General features: G+C 40.9%; 1 protein-coding gene across 1 annotated transcript in view; it reads right to left on the bottom strand.

Moving 5' to 3' along the window:
- LOC123275587 (uncharacterized) overlaps positions 1-13,092 on the bottom strand; it is a 31,954-nt gene extending 18,862 nt beyond the window's left edge. The window contains exons 1-2 of the mRNA XM_070495118.1: positions 13,080-13,092; positions 12,350-12,759 (exon numbers count right to left, since the gene is read on the bottom strand). Coding sequence (XP_070351219.1) covers positions 12,350-12,759; positions 13,080-13,092 — 423 coding nt within the window. The remainder of the gene's footprint in view (positions 1-12,349; positions 12,760-13,079) is intronic.
- Positions 13,093-16,114: the final 3,022 nt, after the last annotated feature.

Below are 16,114 nucleotides of genomic sequence, written 5' to 3'. Positions count from 1 at the left end.
TCTCAGGGCCTGGTACTTCCAAGAGTCAGAGTTTTGGGGCAGCACCACTGACAGCTGGAACCAACACACACTATGGGATCCAATGTTGCTGTTCCCGGAGCAGGAGATGGTGACCTCCTGGTCCAGGGTCCCTGACACCGAGGATGGCTGGGTCAGCAAAGACCGTGCCCAGGACCCTGAAATGAGGGACACAGAGTCACAGAGGTGGAGAGTCAGGGCCCTTCCCACACCCCAGGCAGGACACCAAGGGGAAGGAAACGTCCCTGTATCCTTCTAGGGACCCGACCTGACCCCAGAGTCCAGTCACCTTTGAGTGAGTGAGGAGGGTGAGGAGAGGGGTCTGGACCATGACGGAGACACCCCAGAGCTCTCTCTCCCTCCCCCAGATGACACAGGGCTGCCCAATTATCTATCCCTCATCCCTTCCCTCACTCTGATGGGAGCAAGAGCCCTTCATCCAAATTGTTTCCCCTTCTCCTCCCCTCACCTCTCCCAGCCTGTCTGTGAACCAAGATTCAATCCGCTTTGCCTTGGAGTTTATCATTGGATGACATGGAGCTGGTAACTTATGATATGGGCTCTTCTGGGACCTTGGGAGGAAGGATCTGCTGGGGCCCAGGGGTCACTGAGCAGAGGGCACCAGCTAAGCAGCCAGGTGCTTGGGTCACAGCTCTATCTCATCACATGTGGTTCAGACACATGCCCACCGCGCCCCCTGCTGGCCCTGGTGCGCTTTGCACCATGTCAGAATACACTGTCAGCATCCCACCTGCGGGAGGGCAGGGCCTCCGTAAGCATTGCCTTTTCCACAGTCCCCTCCTCATAAAGGGGTGGGGCCCTCACCCAGGCCTTCACTGGGCTGCAACCTCCTCCCCACGCTGACCCCTCAGTGTCATAGAGAGGCCTCCTCACATGGTGGGCTCTCTGATGCCCCTTCAGTTGTTACACAGTGGAGCGCAGGGCCCTGAGAACTGGACCCAGAGGGACAATTTGTGCTGCTTTCTCACAGCAGAAGGACAAAGGCCCTGAGACCAGCCACGTCTCACTGTTTGGGAAGGTGGAGGTGCTCCCCCTCTCTCTGACCCCACTTTCCACTGAGGCAGGTGCAGGCCCCTCGACCCTCCCCCTTCATGCCTCTCATGTACCCCCTGGTGGGGATGGGGGTCCATCAACAGGAACAAGGCAGGGAGGTATTGAGAAGAGGCTGTTCTTCATCCTCAGAAAGACAGAGGTCGGCTGCTCTGGGACCCACCTCTCAGCACAGCTGTCCAGGATGACACTGGGGCTGCAGCCCTGGGACCTAAGGGGATGGGGCTCCACGAAGAGGGCAGCGTCCCCAGGGTGAAACCGAGACCCTTGTAGGAGGGAGAGACTGAGGAGTGAAGGGGGCTTAAGGATTGAGACCACAGGAGACAAGGAAAGCAGACTTTGAGTGACTGAGCCATGGCTGAGTGACAGGAGAAGGGAGGTTTCACACCATCCTCTGGCCCACAGGGACCCTCACATCAGAAGATGAGAATGACCACACAGTAGAGCGGATGGAGCTGAGGTGATGGGCTACTTTGAGCAGGGGTCATGCTAGAGGTCCGGGGACCTGCACAGCTGCCTCTATTTATCCCCACCAGGCACCTTCTTAAGGAAACATTCAGAAAGGTGTATTTTGCCTACTCTTTTCCTTTTATTTCTTTCTCTCTCCCTTCCACACACACACACACACACACACACACACACAAATATAGGTAGAAATGTGTCGTGAATCAGCCATGATGGGCATTCGTACTGAAGAATTTCGTACCATGAAAGAGACCAACTTTGCTTTAAACTTGGCTACTCTCTCACTTTTGTCCTGAAATTTTTACCTGTTCTGTGTATTTTGTGTATCATCACTTCTCTTCCTATGTATAGTTTTCGTGAAAAAATAATAAACGTGTGTGATTGAGCATCAATTTATTAACTAGAACACAGCTTTAATCTTACTCTTTTTTGTATCTAAAATACTCCATTTACAAAATAATTATGTAATTTTTTACCCAACCTGTTCACTCTAACAGAACTGTACTAGTGAAAATATTGTGATATTTCTTTACTAATTTCTCAGTGAATAATTTAGCCTTTCACAGTGACAATGAACACAAATTTCTCAGTGAATTCATAGAGATAGGAAGTCCACTAAATACATAGTCTCCGTTGCATAGAGAGAAAAAGTAGGTAATATATAGAGATGACTAGAGAAGAATTTACATAATTTGATAACTCAGATAAATATGGCTTTTCAAATGGAATTTCCAATGATTCTATTTCCAAATGTGTGGAGGTATAATTAACAAGTAAATATTGTATTATATTTAAGGTGTGAAATGTGGTGATTTAATACATATGTACACACACATTTTCAAATGATTACCACAATAAGTTAATTAACACATCCATCACCTTTTTGTATTTGGTGAGAATACTTAAGATCTACTCTCTTAACAAGTTTAAAGTGTTCAACAATGTATTATTAACTATAGTCACCATGCTATATATTAGAGCCTCAGAAATTATTCATCTTTTTTTTTTTTGAGGAAGATTATCCCTGAGCTAACATCTGCTGCCAATCCTCCTCTTTTTGCGGAGGAAGATTGGCCCTGAGCTAACATCCGTGCCCATCTTCCTCTACTTTATATGTAGAAGGCCTGCCATAGCACGGCTTGACAAGTGATGCATAGGTCCGTGCCTGGGATCCGAAACAGCAAACCCTGGGACACTGAAGCGGAGTGCACGAACTTAAATGCTGTGCCACTGGGCCAGCCCCAGCAATTATTCATATTAATACTGAAAATGTATACCATTTGCTACTTTTCATTTAAATAGGAACAAATTTTATGTTCTTTGTCCTAGAAATGTCAGGTGACATCTCAGAAATGGTAGAAATGGGTGGGTTGGTATTTCAAATAAAAAAAATGTACTGTATTTATTTCCATCACGTCAGCTTTTAGGCCTCTCACTCTGCAATTTTCACTCTCCACTATAGTTGGGGTGCAGGTCTTTTTCCTACATATAGCTCGTTTCCAGAAACCGAGAACAATTATTGTGACACTCTATTCAATTTTTCAAACAAACTATTTACTCTTCAATGATGCACTACAAGATATAAAAACACACTTATATAGAGAACACCAGGTGGGCGCCACAGTGTGGGGCATATGTTCACTCTGATAATCCTATGATGACCCATCTCAGTGGTTCTGTGCTGATGGACACCTTGTCCTCCATTTTGTCACTCTGTCAGTGGGGAGGTCAGATTTGATGGCAGGTGAACAGTTCTTAGCTTTATACCAAGAGTCCTCCAAGATGGGAAACCAGCACTGCTGCTCTAGAAGTATGTTCACAAGGATTCTGTGAATGTGGTGACAACAAATGGGCTGTCTAACTCTTCTCAGAATATTTGACACTACTTTTCATGTCCCCTTCTCCAATACATTATGCAGAGTTATAAATGCATCTTATAATTTTCTTTTATTCCTCAGTTTATATTTTTGAAACTTCATTCAAATTGGTTGTGTTAAGTTGTGTATCCATTTAGAAAAATGTACACTTTCCTAATTCCAATCTTGAACACTCTCCTCCAGAGAATATAAACAGTGAGAACACACCCAGCCCAAAATCCCTGAATTCAACACACAGAGGAGCTGGAGCCAAGAATCAGGTGCTGTATTTCCTGGGGAAGAGTGACAGGCAGTGTTCCCACTGTAGGGGAGGATGACAATTCCTCTACCCTCTATGTCCTTCTGGTTAGTCTAAGAATTAAGTTGACATGAGACAGGATAACAGGAGAAAAATCAAAGTAAAATAACATGTACACATGAAATAAATGCAGGAAAACCGAGTAACTCACCAAAATGGCCAAAGCCAGCACCTTAAATACCATCTTCAATGAAATAAGATGTAGATAAAGAAAACACAAACCAATAAACAAAACAACACAAAAATATCCCTAATATTTACACAAAAGTCCAACCTCCCCCCAAAAAAACATACCAGCAAACCAAATTCAACTGTACCTTAAAAAATTTATACATTATGGACAAGTAAGATATTTGCTAGAATGCAAGGATGGTTTAACATATGAAAATCAATCAGTGTAATATAGTACATTAACAGTATGAAGGACAAAAAACACATGATCCTCTCAATTGATGTATAAGAAGCATTCAACAAGTTTCAACACTCTTTCATGATAAAAACAAGACCAAAAAATTCAACCAACTCAAAATAGAAGGGCCCTACCTCAAGATAATAAAGGTCATATATGGCAGAATCACAGCTAACATTGTACCAGATGATGAAAAGCTGAAAGTTTTTCCTCTAAGATCAGAAAGAACACAAGGATGCCCACTCTCACCACTTCTATTGACTATACCACTGGAAGTCCTGGCTAGAGCAATTAGGCAAGAAGAAGAAATAAAAGACATCCAAATCAGAAAGGAACAGTTAAAACTGTCTCTGCAGATGATAGGATATTATATATAGATAACTCTAAAGACTCCACCAAAACCTGTTAGAATAAACAAACAAATTTAGAACATTTTCAGAATACAAAAACAAAATACAAAAGTCAGTTGTGCTTGCACACACTAACAACACACTACCTGCAAAAGAAATTTGGAAAACAATCCCATTTACAATGACATCAAAATGAATAAAACTCTTAGAAATAAATTTAACCAAGGAACTGAAACATCTGCACAGTGACAACTAAAGAACATTGATGAAATAAATTGAAAAAGACACAAATCAACAGAAAGATATCCAATGTCCATTGGAAAAATTAGTATTGGTAAAACATCTATACTACCTAAGGTGTTATATAGACTCAGTGCAATTACTTTCAAAATCCAAATGCTATCTGATACAGAAAGAAAAATATTTGACCATAAACTTTACATGGAACCACGAAATACCTCAAACAGAAAAAAACAATGTTGAGAAAGAACAAAGCTGGAGGTCTCATAATTCCTGATTTCAAAACATATTGCAAAGCTACAATAGTCAATGAAGTATTACACTGGAAGAAAGACAGACATCTATACAAATGAAACAGAATAGAGAGCCCAGAAATAAAGTCACGCATAGATGGTCAACTGATCTTCAACAAGGTTGCCAAGAATACACAATGGAGAAACGATAGCTCTCCAAAAAAGGTTTGCAGAAAACTGAATATGCATATTCAAAAGAATAAAACTGAGGAGTCTGATCTAACACCATACACAGAAATGATTTCCAAGTGGATTAGAATTAAACATAATAGTGGAGACTGTAAAAGTGTTAGAAGAAAACAGAATAAAAGGATAATGACATTGGTGTTGGCAATGATTTCTTGGGCATGACATCAAATCACAGGACACAAAAACAAAAATTAGAAAAGGGAGGTCACAATTATCTGAAAATATACACAGCAAAGGAAACAGCAAGTGAAAAGACAACTTATAGAATGGGAAAAGAATATTTGTAAGCTATATATCTGATATGAGGTTATTATAAAAAATACATAAAAGAACACCTATGACATAACAGAAAAAGTCAAATAACCTGATTGAAAAATGGGTAAATGTTTGATGTAAAGTGATGCAGCCACTGTGGAAAATAGTACTGGGTTTCCTCAAAAACCAAAAGTACAACTACTATATGATGCCGCTCTCCCACTTCTGGGTACTTATCTAAAAAATTGAAATCAGGATCATAAAGAGAAAATTTCACTCCTGTGTTCATTGCAGCATTACGCACAATATTCATGAGGTAGAAACAACGTAAATGTCCTCTGACAAATGAAACAGTAAGGAAAAATTAACATATACATGCAATGGAATATAATTCAGTGAGGAACCAAAAAAACAAAAAGGAAATCCTGCCATATGCTACAACATGAATGAACCTCAAGGGGCATTATGCTAAGTGAAATAAGCCAGACACAGAAGGACAAATACTGTAATATGGCACAGTTCCAGTTATACGAGATTTCTAAAATAGTCAAACTCATCCAAATGCTGCAGGAGCAGCAACGGTACTCATGTCTTAGCCCTTGCCCTTTCTCCAGCAGTGGCAAATGGCACCTGAGACCCGAGGCTTCAGGAGCCACAGCAGAACCCACGACCCAGCCCCCAGTGGTGGCACTCCTGACACACACTCTACCAGCAGCAGGGAATGTCTACAAGACCCTGGTCACCCAGCAGTGACAGTGACACCTGTGAACCTACTGCTCCTGGCAGCAATGCTGCCATAAAACCTGGGAGCAGCAGCACAAGTGAAGCACAGGGCAGCCTCACCCAAGCCCATGGAGAGCCAGTGGGAAAATATGACACTCAGGAGACTCCAAATGCAGAGGAAGTGTTTGCAGGCTGGTCACCCTGATGGTGACACCTGAGAATGCAGGAACATCATAAACATCAAGGCACCAACAACCTTGGAATCACAAGCAGCACAGGGACGGTACTGACAATGCCTCTGCAGTGGCAGTGGATGGTGAAGTGTGCAGGCTCTCAAAAACATGCAGAAGCAGCCTAGAATCAAAGTACCCAAAGTCTTACCCAAATAAGAAAGGTGTTTACTGCCACAAATGCACTGGCAGAGGATCAACTCATCAAACACCATGAAGAACTACAGTAACAAGGCAGAATAAAAAGGAAATGAGAAGTCTCTAGAAATCAAACTGGAAGTCATGGAAGACTGCCATCTGACTGACAGGGAACTCAAATAGCTGTCATGAAGACACTCAGTGAGCTACAAGAAAACTCAGAAAATTCAATGAGCTCAGAAATAAAATTAATGAAGAGAAGGAGTACGTCATCAAAGAGACTGAAACTTTAAAGAAACAAACAAACAGAAATTCAGGAGAAGAACACGATAAATGAGATGAAAAATAAAGTAGAAAGCACTGGAAATACAGCAGCCCATATCAAAGAGAGAAGTAGCAAACTCAAAGATAGAGACATAGAAATGATTCAGGTAGAAGAGGAGAGAGAACTAACATTTTTTAAAAAATAAAGAAATTCTATGAGGAATATATGAGTCTATTAGGAAAAGCAACATAAGGATAACAGGTATCCCAGAAGGAGAAGAGAGTGAGAAAGGAGCAGAGAGCTTAGTCAAAGAAACAATAGCTGAGAATTTCCCAACCCTGAGGAAAGAACTGGATATACCAGTACTTGAAAGAAATAGATCTCCTAAGTATCTCAATGCAAAAAGACCTCTCCAAGGCATGTAACATTAAAACTGTCAAAAGTCAATGATGAGAAAGAATATTGAGGGTGGCCAGAGAGATGAAAATAATTTACAAAGGGAACCCCCATGAAGCTATCAACAAATTCTTCAGCAGAAACTCTACAGGCTAGGAGAGAGTGGAATGATATATTCAAAATATTGAAAGACAAACACTATCAGCCAAAAATACTCTATCCAGCAAAGTTCTCCTTCAGATATAAAGGAGAAACAAAGGCTTTCACAAACAAATCTGAGAGAGTTTATCACCAGTAGACCTCCCTTACAAGAAAAGTTCAAAGGAGCATCGTACCTGAAACTAAAAGGAAAAGGTTGACAAGATTTCAGCTTGGTGATAAAGACACAGACAGAATCAGAAAATTGCAACTCTATATCATACTAAGTAAACAGTTATACCATAAAGGCTAAATGGGAAAAAAACAGAACAAAAATAACTATAACCACTTTAATATAACAAACTCACCACACATAAAGGATAATTTGTGACAATAAAAACATAGAACAGGATGAAGAAAAGGATAGTATCTTCATAGGCTAATGGAGATAAAGTGCTATCAGGAGAAAAAGGACCTCTCATCTAGGAGATCTTTTATACAAACCTTATGTTAACCACAAAACTGGAAAATCAGAGCAGAGTCATAAATCATAAATAAAAAGGAAAATGAGAAAAACATCACAAAAACCCAGCTGACTGAAACTGCAGACAGAATTACAAGGAAAAAGAAACAAGGAAACACAGAACGACCAGATAACAATAGATAAAATAGCAGTATTAAACCCTCGCATATCAATAATCACTCTAAATGGGAATAGATTGAATTCATCAATCAAAAGACACAGAGTGGCTGGATAGATTAAAAGACAAGACCCAATAATATGCTGCCTCCAAGAGAGCTAAGTCAGGTCTAAAGACACACAAAGGCTCAGAATGAATGGATGGAAGATAATACTCCAAGCAAATAGTAACTGAAGGACAGTAGGTGTCACCACACTTATATTAGATGAAATAGACTTCAAGCCAAAAAAGATAGCAAGAGACAAAGGTGAGCATTCTATAATGATAAAAGGGACATTCCACCCAGAAGACATGACATATTCATATGTATGCATCAAACACAGGAGCACCAAACGATATAAAGGAACTATTAACAGAAGTAAAGAGAGAAATTGACAGCAACAGAATAATAGTAGGGAAATTTAACACCCTACTTACAATAATGGGTAGATCATCCAGACAGAAAGTCAACAAGGAAACATTGGCATTAAAGCAAACACTAGACCAGATGGACTTTCTCTCTCTATATATATAATATTCTACTGTAAAGTACCAGCATAGATATTCTAAACATTCTTCTCAAGTGCACATGGAACATTCTCAAAGATAGACCATATGTTGGAAAAGAAAATAAGCATCAATAAATTTAAGAAGATTGAAATCATATCAAGCATCTTTTCTGACTACAGTGGTGTGAAATTAGAAATCAACTAGGAGAAGAAAACTAGAAAACTCACAAATACATGGAGACTAAACTACATGCTACTGAACAACTATTGGATCAATGAAGAAATCAAAGGAGAAATCAAAAGAACACCTGGAGACAAATGAAATTGAAAATACAACATACAAAAACTTACAGGATGCAGTAAAAGCAGTATGGAGAAAAAACAGGAAAAATCTCAAATAAATAATCTAACTCTACCTAAAGAAGTAGGAGAAAAAAGACAAATAAGCCCAAAGTCAGCAGAAGGAAGGAAATAATAAAAATCAGATCAGACATAAATGAAATATAGACTAAAAAAAGAAAAGAAAGGATCCACGAAAATAAGAGCTGCTTCTTCAAAAAGAAAAACAAAATTGACAAACCCTTAGCAAGACTCACAAATAAAAAAAGAATGTTCAAATAAAATGAGAAATGAAAGAAGAGAAATTACAACAGATACTACAGAAATAGAAAAGATTATTTGAAAATACTAAGAAAAGCCATATGCCAATATATTGAATAACCCAGAAGAATAAGATAAATTCTTAGAATCATATAACCTCCTGCAGCTGAATCAAGAAGAAATAAAGAGCCTGAATAGATCAGTCACTAGTAAGAAAGCTAAAGCAGTAAGACACACCTCCCAGAAAACAAAAGTCCAGGACCAAATGGCTTCTCTGGTGAATTCTACCAAACTTTCAAAGACTTAATATTTATCCTTATGAAATTCTTCCAAAAAGTTGAAGAGGATGGGACACTCCCTAACTCAGTTTATGAGGCCAACATTACCCTAAAACTAAAGCCAGATAAGGACAATGCGAAAAAGGAAAGTTACAGACTGATATTGCTGATGAACACAGATGCAAAAATCCCTAACAAAATATTAGCAAATCAAATACAACAATACATTAAAAGAATCGTACACCATGATGAATTGGGATTTATTCCAGGGATGCAGGGATGGTTCAACATCATCCACAAAACAATCAATGTGAGACACCACATTAACAAAATGAAGAATAAAAAACTCATGAACATCTCAATAGATGCAGAGAAAGTACTTGTCAAGATCCAATATCCAATTATGATAATGACTCTCAATAAAGTAGGAATAGAAGGAAAGTACCTGAATGTAAAAAAGGCCATATACCACAAACCCTCAGCCAACATCACACTCAATGGTGAAAAAGTGAAAGCTATTCCTCTAAAGACAGGAACGAGACAAGGATGTACACTCTCACCATTATATTCCACATAGTATTAGAAGTCCTAGCCAGAGAATTTAGGCAATAAAAAGAAATAAAAAGGATCTGAATTGGAAAGGAAGAAGTTAAACTGTCACTAGTTTTGGATGGCATGATTTTCTATGTAGAAAACCCTAAAGAATTAACCAAAAACTACTAGAAATAATTAATGAATACAGTAAAGTTTCAGGGTACAAAATCAACATATGAAAATCAGTTGTATTTCTATACACTAACAAGGAACTAGCAGAGAGAGAAATCAAAAATAAAAATCCATTTACAGTCTCAAAAAAGTGAATAAAATACCTACGAATAAATTTAACCAAGGAGGTCAAAGACCCATACACTGAAAAATATGACATTATTGGAAGAAATTGAAGAAGACATAAAGAAATGGAAAGCTATTCCACGTACATGGACTGGAAGAATAAACAGAGTTCAAATGTCTTTATTACATAAAGCAATCTGCAGAATCAATGCACTGTGAATGAGAATCTCAACAACATTTTTCATGGAAATACAATGATGAATCCTAAAATTTATATGGAACAACACAAAACTCTGAATAGCCAAAGGAATCCTGAGAGAAAAGAACAAAGCTGGAGGTATCACACTTCCTGAATTCAAAATAGACTACAAAGCTACAGTAATCAAAACAGCATGGTAGTGGCAGAAAAACACACACTCAGATCAATGGAACAGAATTGAGAGCCCAGAAATAAACCACGCATCCATGGGCAGCTAATTTCCGACAAAGGAACCAAGAACGTACAAGAGAGAAAGGAAAGTCTTCAAAAAATGGTGTTGTGAAAATTGGACAGTCACATGGAAAAGAATGAAAGTAGACCATTATCTTACACCATACACCTAAATTAACTCAAAATGGATTAAAGACTTGAATGTAAGATCTGAAATCATAAAAGTCCTACAAGAAAACACAAGCAATATACTCTTAAATGTCAGCTTTAGTATCTTTTTGAATATCATGCACCCTTAGGCAAGAGTAACAAAAGGAAAAATAAACACATGGGACTACATCAAACTAAAAAGCTTCTGCATAGCAAAGGAAACCATCAACAAAATGCAAAGACAAACTAAGTTAGGAGAAGATGTTTGCATTAATATTTGGATTAGTATCCAAAATACATAAAGAATTCATACAACTCAACATCAACAGTAAAACCAAATTAAATATTGGGCAGAGGATCTGAACAGACATTTTTCCAAAGAAGATATACAGATGAACAACAGGCACTTGAAAAGATTAGGGAAATGCAAATCAAAGCTACAGTGAGATACCCCCTCACACCCAAGCAGAATGGCTATTCAAACAGACAAGAAATAGCAAGTGTGTTTTAGGACGTGGAGAAAGGAGAACCTCATATACTGCTGGTGGGATGTTAACTGTTGTAGCCACTTTGGAAAACAGGATGGAGATTCCTCAAAAACTGATACTTGAACTACCATATGAAAGAAAGAAAGATGGAATCCTTTCTCCCCCAATCCTAACTCCTTATGGCTTTTCACCCCAGATAGCCAATTTCTTTGCAAACTTATTAAGACTTAAAAGAAATTACACTGTTTAAATCTCCACGATAAACTTCCTGGGAGGCATAATGGATCTAGAAAGGAGATCTCTGCCCCAAATGATCGCAGGAAAGCGGGAAGGAGCATTTTGAGGACAAGCTGGCACAAAAAGCACGGCTCTCCACTCCTAATCATCTGTTTTCATTATGGTAAAATATGTATAACCCAAAATTGACCGTTCCGACCGTCTTTACGTGTGCACGCAGCGGCATTAAGTCCATCCGCAATGCTGTGCAGCCATGACCACTACCCTTTTCCAGAACACTCCCCATCTCATACAAACCCTGTTCCCATTGAACATGAACGCCCAGCCCCCTCTCTCAGGCCCTGGGACCCGCGGGTCCGCTCTCTGACCGTTGATCCGCCTGCTCCAGCTTCTCACGTCAGTGACATCGGCCCTTCAGTTCCACCCTCTCAACCACCACATCTAAAGTTTGTAGTTTTCTCTCAAAACAGCCCCAAATGACACCGACAGGAAATTCAACTGCAAAACAGTGATTTTCCGTGATCGCTATCACATCAATCGATGATAAAGCCGTTGACAAACTACTTTCTGCAGTTTTTGAAATTTCAATATTACCCAAAAGACCTAAATGACGAGGCTGTTTAGAGTTGAAATCCTGCACAATTCGCCCTATTTTACCCTCGTACTTCCCAAAGCCTCAAGTTAAATGAGCCAAACCCACTGACTCCGCGCTCAGGAGCCACTCGGACGCCCTGAGCCCCGCCCTGTGCCCCCTCGGCCGGACCTGGAGCCCTCCGTCCCTGAGGACAAACCTGCACATTCTCCTCAGGGGGCGCGCGGGGCGGCCACACCTTCCAGTCAGTCAGCGCGTTCAGGACGAGGAGCGCGAGCGGAGTCTGGTCCCTGCTCAGCGCCCGCGACTGTCGCCTGCCACACACGACCGGGGTCGGCGCCCTCACCAGGGTCCAGGCTCTGAGGGGCCGCTGCCGCCAACGTCCCCGCTGCCAAGTCCGCTGACGCCCAACTGCCGCCGCCGCCGCCGGCTCTGAGGGCCCTGGGGGAGGGGCTGGCAGCTGCGGCCCCGCCTCCAAGCGCCGACCACGCCCCCTGACACGCCCACCGCGGACTTCCGGCTGGCGGGGGAATCCGCTTCTCTCCTCAGGGCCAGTTCCTTTCGCGCCCTCTCTGGTCGCGGTGAGTAATGCAGGAGGGCTGTGCGGGGCTGCGTGATGGACATCCAAAATGCCGCCAACCACGCCTACCGTGTGCTCTTGATCTGCGTCTATCCTTCTACCAAAACCATTCAGCTCTAAACGCTGTAACTTTGACTTTTACAAGCTTGTGGCCTTATTTCTCCCACTTTATTCTCTTATTTAAGTGTTTTAGCTATGCGTGCTCCTTAGCTTTTCCATACACATTTTCGCATAATTTTTTCTGTATCTACAAAATGTCTTGTTGAGATTTTGATGGGAATTATATTAAATACATGTATCAATTTAAAAGAAAATTGACTTCTTTACAATACTAAATTTTCCGACTCACGAATGTACTGCATCTCTCCATTTATTTAGATCGACTTTTTTTGATTAATTTCATCTGCATTTGAAAGTTCTCAGAATCCAAGATCTGTACAAGACTTCTACAAATTTTTTGTGTATTTCTTAGAATTACACTTAAGTTTTTCATCTCTGAAGAATAGTAACTGATTATATACTTTAAATTTCTGCCAATGCGTCATTGCTAGTATACTGAAATCCAAATGATTTTTGTATACTAATTTTGTGACCTCCAAATTTGGTGAAGCCACTTATTACTTATAGAAATTTTCATTTGTAGATTCCATGGAAATTTCTATGGAAGCAGTCATGTCCTTTGCAAAAAAGGCATGGTTGCATTTCTTCTTTTTCTATATGCATGTCTTTTCTTTCCTTGTCTCATTGCACTCACTGGAACTTCCAGTATGATATTAAATAAGAGTAGTGAGGATGGGCCTCCTTGCCTTGTTCTCAGTGATAGCAGGAAAATGTTAAATATTTCCTCCTTAGGGATAGTGATAGCTGTAGGTTTCTGTGGATCAATTTTATCAGGGTGAGGCTGTTCTTTATGCCTAACATACTGAGATTTTTTTAATCATGTGTTAAATTTTGTCAAATTGTTTTATACATTGATTGATATGATCATGTGAGTTTTCTTCTTTAATCTTTTCATACAGTTAATTACGTTGATTGATTTTTCATATTGAGCTAGGCTTGCATCCCTGCAGTAATCCACAGTTGGACATGCTATATATATTTTATATACCGCAAAATATAATTTGATAATATATTAAGGAATTTTATGTCTATAATTGTGAGGGATATTGGTCTATATATTTTTGTGCATTTTAAATTAATACGTCTTCTATGTTGTTGGATTTAGTGTCTATGAATGTTGCTTGGATCTTATCAGTTCATCACGTTGAGTTCTCTTATATTCTTGCTGACTTTCTGTTGAGGTTTTTATCAGATGTTAAGAAGGCTTTATTGAAGTCATAAGGTGTATTTGTGGATCTACTTCTCTTTTCACTGATATCAGTTTTGCTTCACATATTTTGCATCTCCTTGCTGAGACTTTCAATTATTCCATTTATTTCAAGTTTATTCATATGTGTGTTAATTTATTTTGCTAATAGTTGCTTTTAATCATTGTCAGATAGGTAATTCTAACATTTTTGTCATGTCTGTGTTGGCATCTATTGTTTGTCTTTCTTCACTGTGTGATGTTTTCCTGATTCTTAGTGTGAAGAATTATTTTCGATTGAAAGCTGAACATTTTGGGTATTGTATTATGAGACTTTGGGTAGTACTTAAACTTTTTGTCTTAGCTGGCTTTCTGTTACATCACTCCAGCAGGGGAGAAGAGGTGAGCAACACCTCATTCCTTCCAGGTGTGGGGAAATGTTCAGACTCCCCATTGCAGGTGGAGATCTTTTCCCTGCTGGGAGGGGGTAGGAGTGCAGACTTCCCACCAAGCCTCCACAGATACTCCCTGGATGGGAGAGGTAGGAGTGTCTCCTTATTGATGCAAATATGCCTACACTGACTCCAGGAGAGCAGGGCAGCTCATTACCACATGGCAGTGATAAAGGTCCCCACTCTGCTCTTGGCCTGCTCTGTGTCTACCTCTGTGGGTATGTGGAGGAGCACCCACCCCTTCACTGCTGGGTGGAGAGTGGAAATCCAGCACCCACAAGCTCTCTACTGATGCCACAGGGAGAGGGCTGCATTACCACCTGACATTCCTCCCACTGAAAGCTGGGGTCTAGGTACCTCCCTCTACCCAGAGCTGACTCTAGTGCTCCTTGTCACTGCCCAATAGCTTGGAAATGACATTGTGTCATGCTTAAAGTTTTGTTTGAAATGACCATGAGACTCTATCTGGTCACTCAGGTCACTCCCCTGTGGAACCCTCATCTGAATGCCCTAGGACTGCCCTGTTGTGAGGAAGCCCAGGTCACTTGGGGAGGTCTCACGTAGGTCCTCTAGCCAAATCCGGCATCAACTACACACATGGGAGTGAAGTCACCTCCCCTGGATTCCAACCCCTAGTTTTCCAGTCAGGCCCAGCCAGGGGGTCTTCTCTGCTGAGGCCCCAACATGATAGAGTAGAAAGAAGCTGTCCCCACTACATCTTGTCTGAATTCCTATCTTGTGTCCATGAGCAAAATTAAGTGGTGTTTTTATGCCAATATTTTGGGGAAATTTAAAAATTTTTTCCTTGTTGATTTGTTTCGTACAGTAATAGCAATAAGAATAATGCTCTCATAGAAAACTCAAAATGTACAAAAGTGTGTGTATTAAAATCTGAGTTTCCTCCTTCCTTCCTGACAGCTTTCCAGTTTCTGCCACTGGAAGAAACATGGTTAAATTTCCAATTTACTTCTGGATTTATTAATTGAACAATCATTAGCACCGACTCTGTAACAGGCATTTTTCTAAGGGCTTCACAACACTGCCACCATGGTCATCCCCACAGGAGGTGACCTAGTGTGGACTGGGCCCTGACAGGGCGGAGGAGGGGAGGACCAGAGAAGGGATTGGAGGGTACACATTTATTCCTCTCTGACCTCACCTGATTGTAGTTACCTGGAAATCAGCCTGTCTCCTTGGTGGATGGGCTGCCATTTAGGGGACTTCTTCAGGGGTCAGCAGACAGCTCTAGGTCTGAGACATTTCTGTCCCTGTCCCTTTGGAGCCTCATGTTCTCACTCCCAGTGAGTCTGGCTGTGGCCACCTCACAGCGATGCTGTCGTAGAGGAGCTTGCACAGGTGGAGTGCTGGGCTGCGGGCCTGGCACCAGTCACTGTGAGATGCTGCGTCTGATGCTGCGCTCGGTTAGTGCTGTACCTGGAACCCCCACCCCCAGCATGGCCAGGGTTTGCAGACATCCCATCACAGGCTCCTTAGTTTCCAAAGTGACGTCACAGCTGCCCCAAATCTCTTACAGGACTCCAGCCCCAGAGCAAAGGTGGGGGCCCTTCACCCACATCTGCATCCTCTGATCTTTCTGTGCCTTTCCTGAGTCAGGGTGGGGGAAAT

Source organism: Equus asinus, chromosome 22, assembly GCF_041296235.1.
Source record: "Equus asinus isolate D_3611 breed Donkey chromosome 22, EquAss-T2T_v2, whole genome shotgun sequence".
NCBI lineage: Eukaryota > Metazoa > Chordata > Mammalia > Perissodactyla > Equidae > Equus > Equus asinus.
This window is presented reverse-complemented; position numbering and strand designations above follow the sequence as displayed.